The sequence below is a fragment of the Musca domestica genome, unplaced genomic scaffold, assembly GCF_030504385.1.
Source record: "Musca domestica strain aabys unplaced genomic scaffold, Musca_domestica.polishedcontigs.V.1.1 172, whole genome shotgun sequence".
Lineage (NCBI taxonomy): Eukaryota > Metazoa > Arthropoda > Insecta > Diptera > Muscidae > Musca > Musca domestica.
The window spans coordinates 978,496-991,856 of NW_026712232.1; the positions used below are offsets into that span (position 1 = coordinate 978,496).

The window sequence follows — 13,361 nt, forward strand, 5'->3', positions numbered from 1 at the left end:
CACACGTTCGCAGCCACCACGCAAACTGACATTTTGTCCGGACTTTGCCGCTTCGATTGGCCTGTCTACCTGCCTGCATTCGTATTTTTAGACATCAATTAAACGGACAAACAACACTGAACATCGGATCGAAGGTTGCCGCATTCGATGCATTCCCGGCAACTATGAAAGTGTCCGTGCAGACACCACTAATGACAGCATACAACGACAACAACGACGATATTGCCAATAATATCCGCGAGGTGCATTCGACGGAAAATGCGTCCTTTCACCTGCTTGTCCTAATAGCCATCGAACATAGTTGGCTTCGGCATGGCTCTGAAATAGCAACACCGAGAACACGCAACAACCCTTCAAGGATGCCCACTACGTCAGCTTGTGTATGTTGTTGTATTGCGGATGTTGTTGTAAAATCTAAACTAGTTAACCAGCTATTAAATGGCATTTAAAATGCCATGCTCTGCCATGCTTTGTGTGCCGCATGTGAGTGCCAGTGATTGAACAAGCGCGAATAGGAAATCAAGCACGAACCTGTAAATGTCCAAACTTGATAAGTTTGTTCAAAGTTTTCCCATTTTATTGCACTGAAATCCATACACACATTGGCAGATAGACTTCAACATGCCGGCTGATTGAAAATTTGTTAAAAGGTTTTTATACCCTTCACAACAGCGTCAAAGTTTATTAAATAATCAGATTAGACACCATCACTTGGGTTCCGTTACATGACAAGGTCGATATAACAATTAAAGGACTTCAATAATAGTCATGGGTACATGGCTATAGTCTATCACTGGTTCTACTTCAACTAACATCGATTTGGGCGAAATTCGACCCACGTAACACAATATTGTTTCCTTCTTTGGTCATCAGTGCCGTGTTTTCATATTTTATTTTTTTATTTATGAATATAAAAGAACTTTTCATTTCGTTTCATTTTTCATTTCATTTCATTTCATTTATTTACCTTACAAAGAAATATAAATAAGCCCACAGGGCTACAATACCCTAATATAATACAAATTCAATGATTAATTCAAACTTAACAAATAACATATTAAACCTAATAATTTATCTTAAAAATTCACGAGAAACTCGAACCCTACACCTCGATTCACCATCACCAACTAAACAATAGTCTGGTAGAGCAGTGGAAAAATGTAGCAGAAACGAGCTAAAAATAAGACAGAAGTATTTTATTACTCACTAAACAGAGTATAAATAGTAAATTACATTATAACACCCTAAATTAAATTATAACAGCCCAACAAAAAGAAAAACCCATAATAAACCGACGCAACCTCTACAAAAACATAGTCTATATATTTAGGCGAAGGTACTCAATTACTTTAAACCTAAACGGATAATTGGTATAGGCAAAAGTACGTAAGGCCAAAGGAAGATGATTCCGCAATCTCACCGCCCTAACCACAAAGGATCTCTCACCAATGGAGGAAGAAAACCTTGGACACAACAATTGAGGATTTCGAGATGATCTACAAAACACAAAGTTTCACGAAGAGGTGAGTCAAAATTGCACATAACACTGTAATGAAATTGAAGAATACGAAGATCAACGTAGCTGCTAAATGGCAATCCCAGGAGATCATTAACAAAACAAGAAAAGTGATCACCGCGACGCAAGCCATACATGTAACGAACAATCGAATTTACTGCCCTACGGATACGTTGCATTTGAGAAGAAGTAGTGCCGGAGACTACCTCCAGACAATAATTTACCTGTGACAACAGCATGAAAAGGCAAATACGCGTTAAGACAATACAGCCTCCGCAGCTGAAATCTTATGCGACAAAACAAGGTATCAATGTGTGTCTTAAAGTCTAACTTCCGATCAATTATAATACCAAGACATTTCATTTCATCAACAAATTCCACTAACGAACTGGGCTTATAATTTGTTCTTTAGTTTTTTTTTGGAAATACAGGGCAAGTTACAGCCAAATTGGTTGAAGAACTTAAAACCAGACTGAACTGCATTTGGGGACTAACTAAAACATGGACACATATTGATTTCGGTTTGCAAAACTATTTATTAATGAGGCTCGTTTTTGACCTCCTCCAATGAGATGTCCCATGAGGCGGACAAATTTCAAATGAAGATTTTAGCAAGAGAAAATATGGATCATATTTAAGACATAATGTTTACAACAAAAACACATTACCTTAGAATTGTGTAAACGTTGAGCATTTTAATACAGCGGAGTGGTATCTGTGGACAAATGCTAGATGCTTTGCTGGCCATCGATGGTTCTTAAAACTAACGATTTCAATCATTTTCGATTTCAATTTACGACTCTTTTTTTCCTGAAATGGCCAGTTTGGGACACTTAAAAGTACACACGGTATCTTTATATACACATGTTCACATGTGTGTCTGGACGAATAAACTACGCAATATGTAGATATGTGCATGCATGTACATACTAGGAGATATACATCAACCGTCGGACACAGCTGTATTTGCCACGCTAACCTAAGTAACAATGTAAACACTCAACAAAGATTTCTGTTTTCTTTTCGGATTTATGCATTTCCATTGAATGTGGGTTCCCGTTCCATTGAATGTGGGTTCGAACAAAAGGAAAAGGAAGACGGTGCCTTTTCCCTGATTCGTTCCATGAAACACGTATGAAAGCTTCCAACCGCAATCGTTTTGAAAGCTGTCGTCAAGAGCAACAAAAGACAATGCGATTGTTGTGCTAGCACAGAAATCGAACTGGGGTGTCGTTTCCAGCCAATGGCCGATGAAAGTGTGCTGGCGACCATCAAAACTTTTCGAGATGTGTATGCTTTTCAAAGTAGAATGGTTAACACTAGGCCAGATAAAGAAAATAATTTCCTTGGAACCTTTTGACCCAAATATTTAATGTCATGCTACACACATGCATATATGTGCTGATTTGCAAGAACCTCTGAAGAATGGCGTCGACGTCTCTGGTACTAATGGAGTTCAACATGGTTTAAGTTACCCAGAGGATAATGTATAAATCCAAATAATTGCCTAAAAAAAGAGATGGGAAAAGAACACAGTGAGCGCATAAAGAGCACGTTCTTTGGATTTCATGCATACTCGGCAGTAATTTTGTCGGCAATTTACATACGATTACTGAAGAACCTACAACTCAATAATTTGCCCAATATTTTCTTCTTTGCACACCTGCATGGTGGTCGGCTGCAAGGCTGTAAATTGGTGTTGCCCAAAATCTTTGGTGTATAAGTAGTGGTAGGAGAGTCTTTCCTTTTCACTAAACGAGGAGGATTATAACTGCTTCAAATTGTTGTATTGAATTCAGTAGTTTATTAGTAGCGAATTGAAGATTGTTTTGAGATTCGATTCTAAAATGAATTGAAATGTGAACATAGGCAAAAAAAAAAACAAACAAGTTCCAACCCTGACGCAAAACGGCAAGAGAGCGAGAGCGTCTAAATGTTCAAGAATACGATCAGCCAGTCAATGCTCCAACCGACAATCATGTTCATACCATGATCGCACTCTCTCAACAACACAGCCGGCCGTCATCTGCTGTCTTCAGTACCACAACACATCAGTTGCATTTGGTTTCTCGTTGGAAGTGGTCGCCGTACGCCGATTTCTTTTTGTACCCCGAGAGTCTTGCGAAACGTGGGCGCGTTAATAAATTCAAAACAAACAACATCAAAAAACAAACACCAGAAAATCTCAGGAGAGCATGAGCTCCCCAAATTGGACGGGTAAATACAAAAACCTCAGAAATCTGCAATTACGTTGAAAGCAGCTAGTCAACGCCAGTATAACAAACGCGTTTTTGTCTTCTCCGATTTTCAAGAAAACACTGGTGACCCAAATGAAAACTGGTTTATGTTTACAACAGAGCATAGAGCGTTGTCGGTAGCGTTGGCTTGAGCAAAGTTATGTAATGCTAGGCAGACAAATCCAAGTTTCCATTTTTCCAAAGCCTCGATATGTACATCGTGTTAGCCCAAATGTGAAAACGATGTTGTCAAACGCAACACTGGCATACTGAAGCTGAACGAACAACACCCGTTGCCGTGTCCCAAGCCACAGCTTCTTGTTCAGCTTTTCCATTGTCATAGCAACGATGACAAATGTCTTCAATGTAGCAATTGCGAACCTGACGTTTGCATTCTCTCGATTTTGCCAAAAATATTTCACATTGACGAAAATAAAGCACTTGCACACCAATGGACTCACACACAAACACACACACACACCGACACATAGATTGAGATTTACAAATAGCCATTGGCCATGCACCCCCTGAGACGTGCCAACAAGTTTGGTCTCTGTCTGTCGCATACGTCATAATGTTGTACGTAATATGTGAACTATGTGAACATACGTATGTATGTTTGTGCCAACAAAACGAATAACCACACGCGTATGTCTGTCGGAATGCTAATACTAGAGCCGGTAGCATACAAACAAATATAGGTACCTATGTACGTTCAAACGTGCATGCGGAAATAACGCCTAGTTGTCATCTGAAAATCGTCAGCCAACATTTGAGTGAGCCTTTAAGATGTTGTGCCAGTAAAGTACCTAGGATGTGAATGACGAAGTACCGAGCAACTATTATAGGCATGTGAAAATAGATACGACCCTTCAATTGGACGTCCAAACAATCAAGGTATCAATTTGTCGAGGCAAACATCTATTAACATTCGTACGGGGTGGATATAAAAAACTATTCTGAACGGTGGTCTGGGCGAGTTGCGTGAGTCTCAGAACGTGCTGCACGCTTAAAGTTAAAGACACGCCTTGAAATAATGACAATAAAAAAGCATGGATACACCTATATTGGGTACACGGATTAACTTCTATGATTAAGTGAGACTAGAGGCAAGTTACAACCATCCCAGTTCCTGACGTGAATTGGGTGTTTAATACGCGTTAACACGCCTGTTGTACTTTAAATAGTTCCACAAACATTCTTAAATAGATGACCAACCAAAATATGGCTAAGATATGTCGACATGCGCTTCTCTTGGGCTTCTTGACTCGCTTCTGAAATGCCCTTTTGATTCCCAGAAATTTTCCATTATCTGTAAAAGCTCGAATCTGACTGATATGGGGCAGTATTATGAGAATTTACAGAATTCGTTAACATACTTATTTCAGCATTTTTCTAACCTAGGGCTCCTGCTGTACGATGTACCGTACAAAAATACTGACCTTCCCCATCATGGTAACATTTTGTGTACGGTCATATTACCCCCAAATAAAATCGAAAGAGAATTCAAGACAAAGCGCCGAGAATAGTTTATTGCCTTCCCGGGATCAACTCAATCCTTGTCTTGCATAAAAATCTCTCCAACGGTACATTATCTTTACATGGCTTACCAGATAGGTTGAACTGCAAGGCATGTTTCAATTTGTGAGATTCCAATGCATCATCTTGTGGATGTCTTTCGTTCGAGTGGCTGTTGATTGCTAACCACTCCGGCCACATAATTACCCATCGAAGTGTGTGTGCGTGTGTGATCCTTGGGCTTTTATTGTTCGGTGTCCATTTTGTCCAATTAAAAGGGTTTTTCGCTTCCCTGGTATCACTGGCCAATTGCGATTAAAATGTAAACCGATCTGCACGTGACAAAAAAACAATGTTTCCTAACAAGGCCCGCCCCATGCCCATTAGAGTTCTTTTTGTTAAATATCTGATAATCAATGAAATCAAACGGCAGTTCTTGTCAGAAACAATTTGTTGTTTTTGGCTTTCCAATTTCTTTCTGTTGGTGGGTGGTGGTTGTAGACACTTTGGAGTTAAATAGCACCAAAATATATCCAACAGCTTGTTAGCCAAAGTGGTCCTTCAGTTTATGGTCTACATGCGTTACAAATTAATTCCCTTGCAAGGTTAAACCAGGCTTATTACTGTGCTCTATTTTATCTTCGTAATTGAGTGTTGTTTGGCATTCACAGACATACATTTGGCTTGTCGCGCCGACGAATACACGTACGTACTGGGAGGCAATCGTGAACAGACGTGTTAAAATACGCAACTCATATCGAAAGAGTTCCCCAATTTAATGAGCCGTGCTGAGTTAAGTTATCTCATCTGCTGTCAAACCACAACAGCAATGCCAAACCAAGCCAAGGTCGCATCTTCGTCTACGGGAATTTGTTGTTGATGCGCAGTAATTAAACTGCAACCTCCAGAGCGGCGTTTTATGGACCATCGCTTCAACATTGCCATACACAAACCGGTTTCAACAGATTTTGTTGTTGCTTTCAGATGAACCGCTTGTCCATATTTTTATTTCTTTTGACGGCCGGAATGGAATTTCGATGGCACTGACAAGAAGACTGCAAACCGATTGTAAAATAATCGAAGAAGGATATTCACAGCAACTCTTAAACGTCCACAGCATAACGGTCTAACCACTTGCTGCGGAATCTTTGCCCTCGAACTGAATTCAAAAGTATTTGTACTTTGTGTTAGTTACGCCTGGTTACTTTTCAACTAAGATTAACTCAGGAAATTCATATGCGAGAGTAAGGAGCAGGAGGGCGGATTCAAATATTGCGGTATGACATATTTGGGGTTAAATCGTGGACTCGGTTCGCTTCACACATGATTTATTAATTTTCACCAAATCGTGTGAGACACCAGAAGCACTGGACCGATCGATATTGACCATCTTCGCGATCAATTCAAGTTTGGCAACAATTCAATAATGTGGCACTCTTGGTGCAAATCTGATACCACATTCGGAGTTATATCAAAAAAACAAAACAAAACATGGGGTCTTTCTTATTTCTGTGAGGCCCGTTTTAACCGTACCCTCTGTAGCCACTTGGTAAAAGTTGGTTGGTAAGACGACATGCATAATGCCTGAAATGGTTGTTTCGATGTGTGAATTGTGGTGGGAGATATCCACAATTTTCTGACAATGTGAATGCTTTCTTGTTTCCTTGAAAGTTTCGGCTTTTATGTTCCCATTTCATGGTGCGATTCTAATGGAATGTTCATTGTATTGTACCTTGTACCTTTTCAGATTATTCGTACCCCTCGACAGAGGGGTTGGAGGAAATTAACGTAATCATGCATGTGACACACGCAGAAAGTAATGCTTCCACGGAAGAAGATCAACACAACATTTTCATACATCCGACTTTAAGTGCCTACTATCAGAGTAAGTATCCGGAATGTGCTGGCACTACATCAAGGTACAGAGGTCACATCAAGGAACTTTGCTCCCCAATCGATTTTGTGCCTGAACATCGACTTCGTTTCCTTCTTCGATCTGATTCCAATTTATTCTATTGCAGATCTCACGCCATTCATAGCCCTTTCGATGTTCGTCGGTTCTCTGCTGGTGCTACTCAACATAGCTATATTCTCCCATACGGTGTCGAAGATTCGCAACAGCTGTGACCCCTGCACTCGCGTCCCGTCCATAATCATGTGTTCGCTGTATCCCATAATCTGTGGCGCAGCTTTCACCACCATCATGCTGCCAAAGGGTTGGCTAGTATGCCACACCGTAATGCATATCTGCTTTACCATTGGTGCAGTGGTGTTTCGACAATTGTGCTTCCGCTACGTGGGTTCTGAACTGACCTATGCGAAAGAGAACGACGGAGCAGCGGTCGCGATAAGTACTCCCCCCTGCTGCTGTTGCTGCCTGTGTCTGCCAGCGCTGATGCCATCCAAAACTAAGCTCTGCCTGCTGCGATACATGGTGTGGCAGATGCCCATTGTTCAAGGCTGCATCATGTTGGTGCTGAACCTCATCTACTACCGGGAAAAGGTACAGATACCTATTCTGAGTTGAATCACAGGCAATCCTTGGACCTGTACCAAAGCTCTTTGTGCAATTTCGCCCTCCACTCTTACACATGTACTTGTGATCTTTGCAGGATCTGTACCACAGTGTCAACATGTACTTCATACCCTTCCTGGTCAGCTCCATCCTTATTGGTATATGGGCGCTGAACATCGTTGTACGCATGGTAAACTCCATTCATTCCGAATATGGATTAATGGTAGGTAGTCGTCCCATTCTCCATTGCGGCTAAACCCTTTGGCTTTTGTTCATTGCAGAAGAAGATGTTTTGCCTCCAACTAATCCTTCTGTTATGCAAATTGCAATACATGCTGCTGGACACTCAATTGAATCACATCGAGCTGGGCGGCTATTATCCCATCAACCACACAATATACAAGCAAAGTAAGTCCATTGGGAGCGGCTTCCCCGCCCCACCATTTCTTCTGGCCGTTCGATGATTATTAATGTATTCCCTCTAACTCCTCCCTGACATGTCCCTCCCACCTACAGCAATAATCAATCTCTTAATTTTGGTGGAAATGGTGCTGGTGTCGCTCCTGGTGCAGAACGCCTACAAATCACCGCCAGTCTAACTGACAAATTGAATGCCGATAAATGGACAGGCAACAAGGAATTCCGATTGTGATATACATATGAATGTATATGTACTTATTACTTATGTAGCAGAGCAAACACTCACACACACACACATTACATGCACATATGATCATTACTGTATATTTATCAAATTATCTATTGCATTAAGAGAAAAACATCGAGCACATTCATTCGTACCCTTAAAATTTAAATTAAATACAAATTGTAAAGCCGGGCTTATTTGTATCCAATGGAATTAAGGGAGGTCGGCCATAGGCTAGGTTACGTTGTCGGCCATAGGGATATCGGGGCAACATGGTGCAATTTTGGAATTCGGCTGACAAAACTCAATTCCGTGTCACGTGTTTATGAATGATGACGTATGTAGAATGTGTTTAGCAGACATGTTTCTAAATTAAGTTTCAGGTGGGGCGGGTTGTTTTTAATTTTTTTTTTTAGCTTTCTGCTGGAAGAAATTGACATTGAAACATTGAGGAAGACCGCCCAGCTATTTCAGCCCCATACGGTTGAACACTACATATTTTACAAATCAATTATGTTTCAGAATCGGCAACTTAGTATAGTTTCTATATAAGACAAAGCCTACCAATGGATGTCGCGAAACAAATTCTACTCAATCATTCGAAAAAACCTCTGGGCAAGTATTGAAATGTCAAATACAAGCTTGTGTTTCCGGTATAAATACAAAACAAACAAATCGCGAACCTAATGAAATATTTCAACAATGACTTGCTTAGAACCCGTAAATTTGATATTTTAGAACTCACGCTCCAGTAAAAAAATTGAATTTTAAACCTTTTTCATAAATTGGCCTCATTCATTAATTTCCTGCTGTCGTCGGGTTTCATTTTACGGATATTTTATCCACTAGTTTTGGGTGGCGCACCCACCAATTCATCAAAAGCATGTTTACTTGCGCGAAATTGAATCCACTCGATTTGCGAAATCGTAAAATGTACTTTGTACATAACTACGTGTCCATACTAAGTATGAGTAGATATTATTTTTACACCATCAGTCTTACGGCTAGTTACGGCTAGATGAAATATATTTTTCTTGCGCCATACCGTAGGACTGCCTGTGTTAAAAGGGGCTGCTTTGTATAATCAATATATTTGTACCCGCGCAGAGAGTCAAACTGTCGGAAGGTTGGATTCGTTGAATGATTGAATTTGTTTAGTTGTCAGGAAACTAAAATTTCACACATACTTTGGTAAATTCACCCCAGTGCAGGTGAAAACAGGATAAAATTCCTACTCCGTTTTGCAGAACGATGAACTATTTGATTAGTATTTTGTGCCTTCTGACGTGGTAGCCGATCCAATAAACTTCCTTCGCATAATCATATATTAACAAACGTATATGTGCGTGTTTCTTGCTCACAGTTTATAATAGGTTCGTACGCATGGGTGGCATCAATTATATGTTTTTCAACAATAAATCAATTATTCTCCTGTCCTACAAAGCCTATATTTACAAAAGTAAGGACCTTAGAGTAAATACATGATTACTATCATTGTCTTGGATAGAGGTATGGAGATAATATCTGAGAAATTGGCCCATGACAAAGTTTTACTTTTCAGATATACCAAAAGAATATCATTCTCTTAATGTTTTGGATTGTAACAGGCTCTGCTACTCAAGTAAGAAGCAGTGTACATAAGTAAGTACATATGGAAATACTCCACATGGCCTAATCAAAGGGACATCAAGTATTTGCATTTATTGAGGGTAGCATTTATACATTTTCCTTCGACATATAACTCTAAAACGTAGAAAAGTACATTCAAAGCCACACAACATATCACTGGTTAAATTTGCACCTCCATCTACGGCAACACTTTGACGTACTTTTTGCATAACACAAATCCCAAGGATAATTTTTAAAAACAGAAATTAAGGACGCCACTATAACAGGATAAATAAATGGGAATGTTTAACATTTCTCCCGTTAACCCACCCTGTGTTAAAGCAATGGTAATTTTCAGATGAATTGATATTTTCAGGGACACACATCTAGATTAAAATGTGTATCGTTGGTAGCTGCAGCAAGGTAGTAGAAAATTTGTAATGGCCAACGAGTGGCATAGATTCTAATCGAATAAATTACACAAATTAATTTTATTCCAATTTTGGATTTATTCGTTTTCCAGTTTATACCCTCCACCTTAGTATTGTCACTTTTCTCTATCTAACTCTACCGCGCTCGAGGACAGAATCTCGGCTGATTGAAATCATTAAAGGTTCGTTTGGCTTAATTACATTTATTATATTGTTACGAATATAACTTTAGATTTAAGTTAATTTAGATGAATTCCGTTAATTTAAGAATTTGAATTGTAACGTAAATTTCTACTACGCAGTTTATTTGAATAACTTCACAACAACAACTACTGTATAGATTTTTCTACATCCTTCCATTTCCTCTTTCATTTTCTATTTTGTTGCTGACGTACAATTCTTGTTAAACGTCATCATTGATGATCGCTTAATTCCTCTTTCTTTGTTACCCCCTCGCCTGTGAATGTGTTGTTGTTATTGTTCACTCCATGTAAGTTTGTATGTGTTGTTGTTATTGTTCACTCAATGTAAGTTTGTATGTGTTCGTTGCATTGGTAGATTGTTCGTAATCTAGGCGTTACCAGATCGTCTAGAAACTTCTGTAGCGACAGGCGAGGCTCATATAAATAGGGGAAATGGAAAGGCAGTTAGTCAGTTGTGAATCAGATCGCGAATTGAAACCGTCGAGTAAAGTAAAGTGCAAAGTAAAGTTGTGTGAATAAAATCATTGTAATAATCGTAATCCGAAAGAACCCGCGTTTTATTTGGTACGAGCTGTATTGGGAAATAAAACAACGTCTACACGGGATTAAGTAAAATCCAAGAACGTAACAATTGGTGTCGGAAGTGAGATTACGATAATACTACGATGAAGTTTAAGGATCTACGAGTGGAAGACTTGAAGAAGGAACTTAATAAATTGGAATTGTCCTCTACTGGCAACAAGGCTGAACTACAAAAACGTCTGTTGGATGAGTTCGAGCGCCGTGGTATGAACATCGATACATATGAGTTTGACAGTAAGGATGAAGTGGATTTATCGGAAATGGGCGAATCCAACGGTGGGGAAGTCTCGTCAGTAGCTGCCAGGGGTGACGATTTCAGAAATATGCTAGCCAAAATGTTTGAGGAAAATTTCAGAAGGTTCGAAGAAAATTCGAGAATAACGAACGAGAAACTCGAGTACATTACAGAAGTTATTGGAAGGAGAATGGAAACCGTGGAGGTCCAAATTAAAGAGTTGGATAAGAAAGTGCAGTCGGTTGACGAGAAATTTCTGTCCCACGACCATAGGGTTACAAATCTGGAGGAGAAAATTTCGGAACTGGAAATCAAAGGTGGTCCGGTGCGAGTTCCTGATAACACACTAAAAATCAAACCTCCTGTATTCGACGGCTCTACGTCATTCAATGTTTTCAAGTTACAGTTCGAGACAGTGGCTTCTAGAAATTCGTGGAACGGCAGCGACAAAGCGGTTGCACTACTTCTGGCATTGAAGGGCAGTGCTGCTGATGTTATACAGAGTATTCCTGTCGCTTCTAGAAACAACTATGAAGATGTTATTGCTGCACTGGAACGTAAGTACGGTGGCGAACATGAACGAAACATCTACCTTATGGAATTAAGGGGAAGAGTACAGAGGGCAAACGAGACGTTACAAGACTTTGCAGCTGAGGTGGAACGTTTGGTGCTAATGACGTATCCAGGAGAGGATCACCCATTGCTGGACCGTATGAAAATCGAAACCTTTGTGAATGGCATACGTGACCCTGAGATTAAGTATGCAACATATGCGTCACCAAAAGCATCATTTTCCGAAACTGTGTCGTTTGCCCTTGCCCAAGAGACGGCAAGAATAGTTGTTAAGCCCCAGACCCACAAGATTCGCCAACTGGAGACCGAAGGTTGCGAACCCAAATCTCTCGTTAACTCGATCGAAGACGCCATGAGGCGGGTAATAGAAGAGACAAAGTTAGTTGGGATGACTAAGCCCAGGGTTAGATGCTACAACTGCGATAAAGCAGGTCATATTGCGCGCGAATGCAGAGCTAAGCGCAAACGATCCAGGTCATCGTCACCACCTCCAACGAAAGATGGTAGAAGAATGGCCCAACAGTCCACCAATGAGTCACAGTTAAACTAAATCGAGCCAGTCCAGCGGGGCATGAACTGGCTCCCATCGACGATGGCCCCAAAATCTCCATAGCAATAGTACAACAGGAAAGTCACAACCTAACAACAACTGGGTACATCAATGGTGATAAGCGAGTTCTGACGTTAGATACTGGCGCATCAAAGTCCATCGTAAGATCAGATCTGGTAAAGGGAAAAATAACGCAACTTAATGGAGTCAGACTGCGCACAGCAACGGGGGAGCCCGCGGCAGTACACGGCAAGATTACCCTGAGACTAACTATTGCCAATAAATCGGAGAATTACGAGTTTATAGTTGCCGATATCGTAGACGAAGTGATAATAGGCTCAGATTTTATGATTGCCTTTGGCATCAATCTGGATATGAAAGAACGTGTGATGACCTGGTCTAACGTCGAAATTCCGTTAAACTTGGGCTACGATGAAAGTACACCCATTAGACGTCTGACCACGGACCATCCAGAGATAATACCGCCCTGTGCCGAAGCAATAATATGGGTACCAATGAATGGAGATTGTGGAGCCGAGAAGTTGTGGGTGGTGGAACCAGCAGAAAACAGAAACAGTAACAGTAACATCCTAATAGCGAATGCCCTGGTGAAAAGCAACAAGGACGGATTAATTCCTGTTAGAGTTTTGAACCTGTCAAACAAGCAAGAGCAAATTTGCCAATTTTCCGATGTTGGACAATGCACACCAGCTGAAGCTGTAGTTAATTTGGAAACTAGCACCGAAA

At 40.3% G+C, this 13,361-nt stretch overlaps 2 protein-coding genes across 3 annotated transcripts; both read left to right on the forward strand.

Annotated features, from left to right (window-relative positions):
- Positions 1 to 3,554: 3,554 nt before the first annotated feature.
- On the forward strand, positions 3,555 to 8,619 carry LOC131801787 (organic solute transporter alpha-like protein). Of its 2 annotated transcripts, none has more exons than XM_059120734.1 (6): positions 3,555 to 3,733; positions 7,019 to 7,156; positions 7,293 to 7,774; positions 7,884 to 8,009; positions 8,068 to 8,194; positions 8,303 to 8,619. In XM_059120734.1, the coding sequence occupies exons 1-6, from the start codon at positions 3,712 to 3,714 to the stop codon at positions 8,383 to 8,385; spliced, it is 978 nt and encodes a 325-aa protein (XP_058976717.1). In that variant the 5' UTR covers positions 3,555 to 3,711; the 3' UTR covers positions 8,386 to 8,619. The 2 variants fall into 2 exon arrangements, with proteins under 2 accessions (XP_058976717.1, XP_058976718.1); XM_059120735.1 differs by lacking the exon at positions 3,555 to 3,733 and adding an exon at positions 5,827 to 6,548.
- A 2,074-nt stretch (positions 8,620 to 10,693) lies between these two features.
- Positions 10,694 to 12,614, forward strand: LOC131801788 (uncharacterized). The gene has a single exon (XM_059120736.1). The coding sequence runs from the start codon at positions 11,340 to 11,342 to the stop codon at positions 12,612 to 12,614; it is 1,275 nt and encodes a 424-aa protein (XP_058976719.1). The 5' UTR covers positions 10,694 to 11,339.
- Positions 12,615 to 13,361: the final 747 nt, after the last annotated feature.

Excerpts from the sequence above, each read along its gene's own strand:
- LOC131801787 (XM_059120734.1), top strand. The coding sequence starts at position 3,712 with ATGAGCTCCCCAAATTGGACGG. Across the intron at positions 3,734-7,018 it reads GAGCTCCCCAAATTGGACGG|ATTATTCGTACCCCTCGACA; the intron begins GTAAATACAAAA and ends GTACCTTTTCAG. Across the intron at positions 7,775-7,883 it reads TCATCTACTACCGGGAAAAG|GATCTGTACCACAGTGTCAA; the intron begins GTACAGATACCT and ends TGATCTTTGCAG.
- LOC131801788 (XM_059120736.1), top strand. The coding sequence starts at position 11,340 with ATGAAGTTTAAGGATCTACGAGTGGAAGACTTGAAGAAGGAACTTAAT.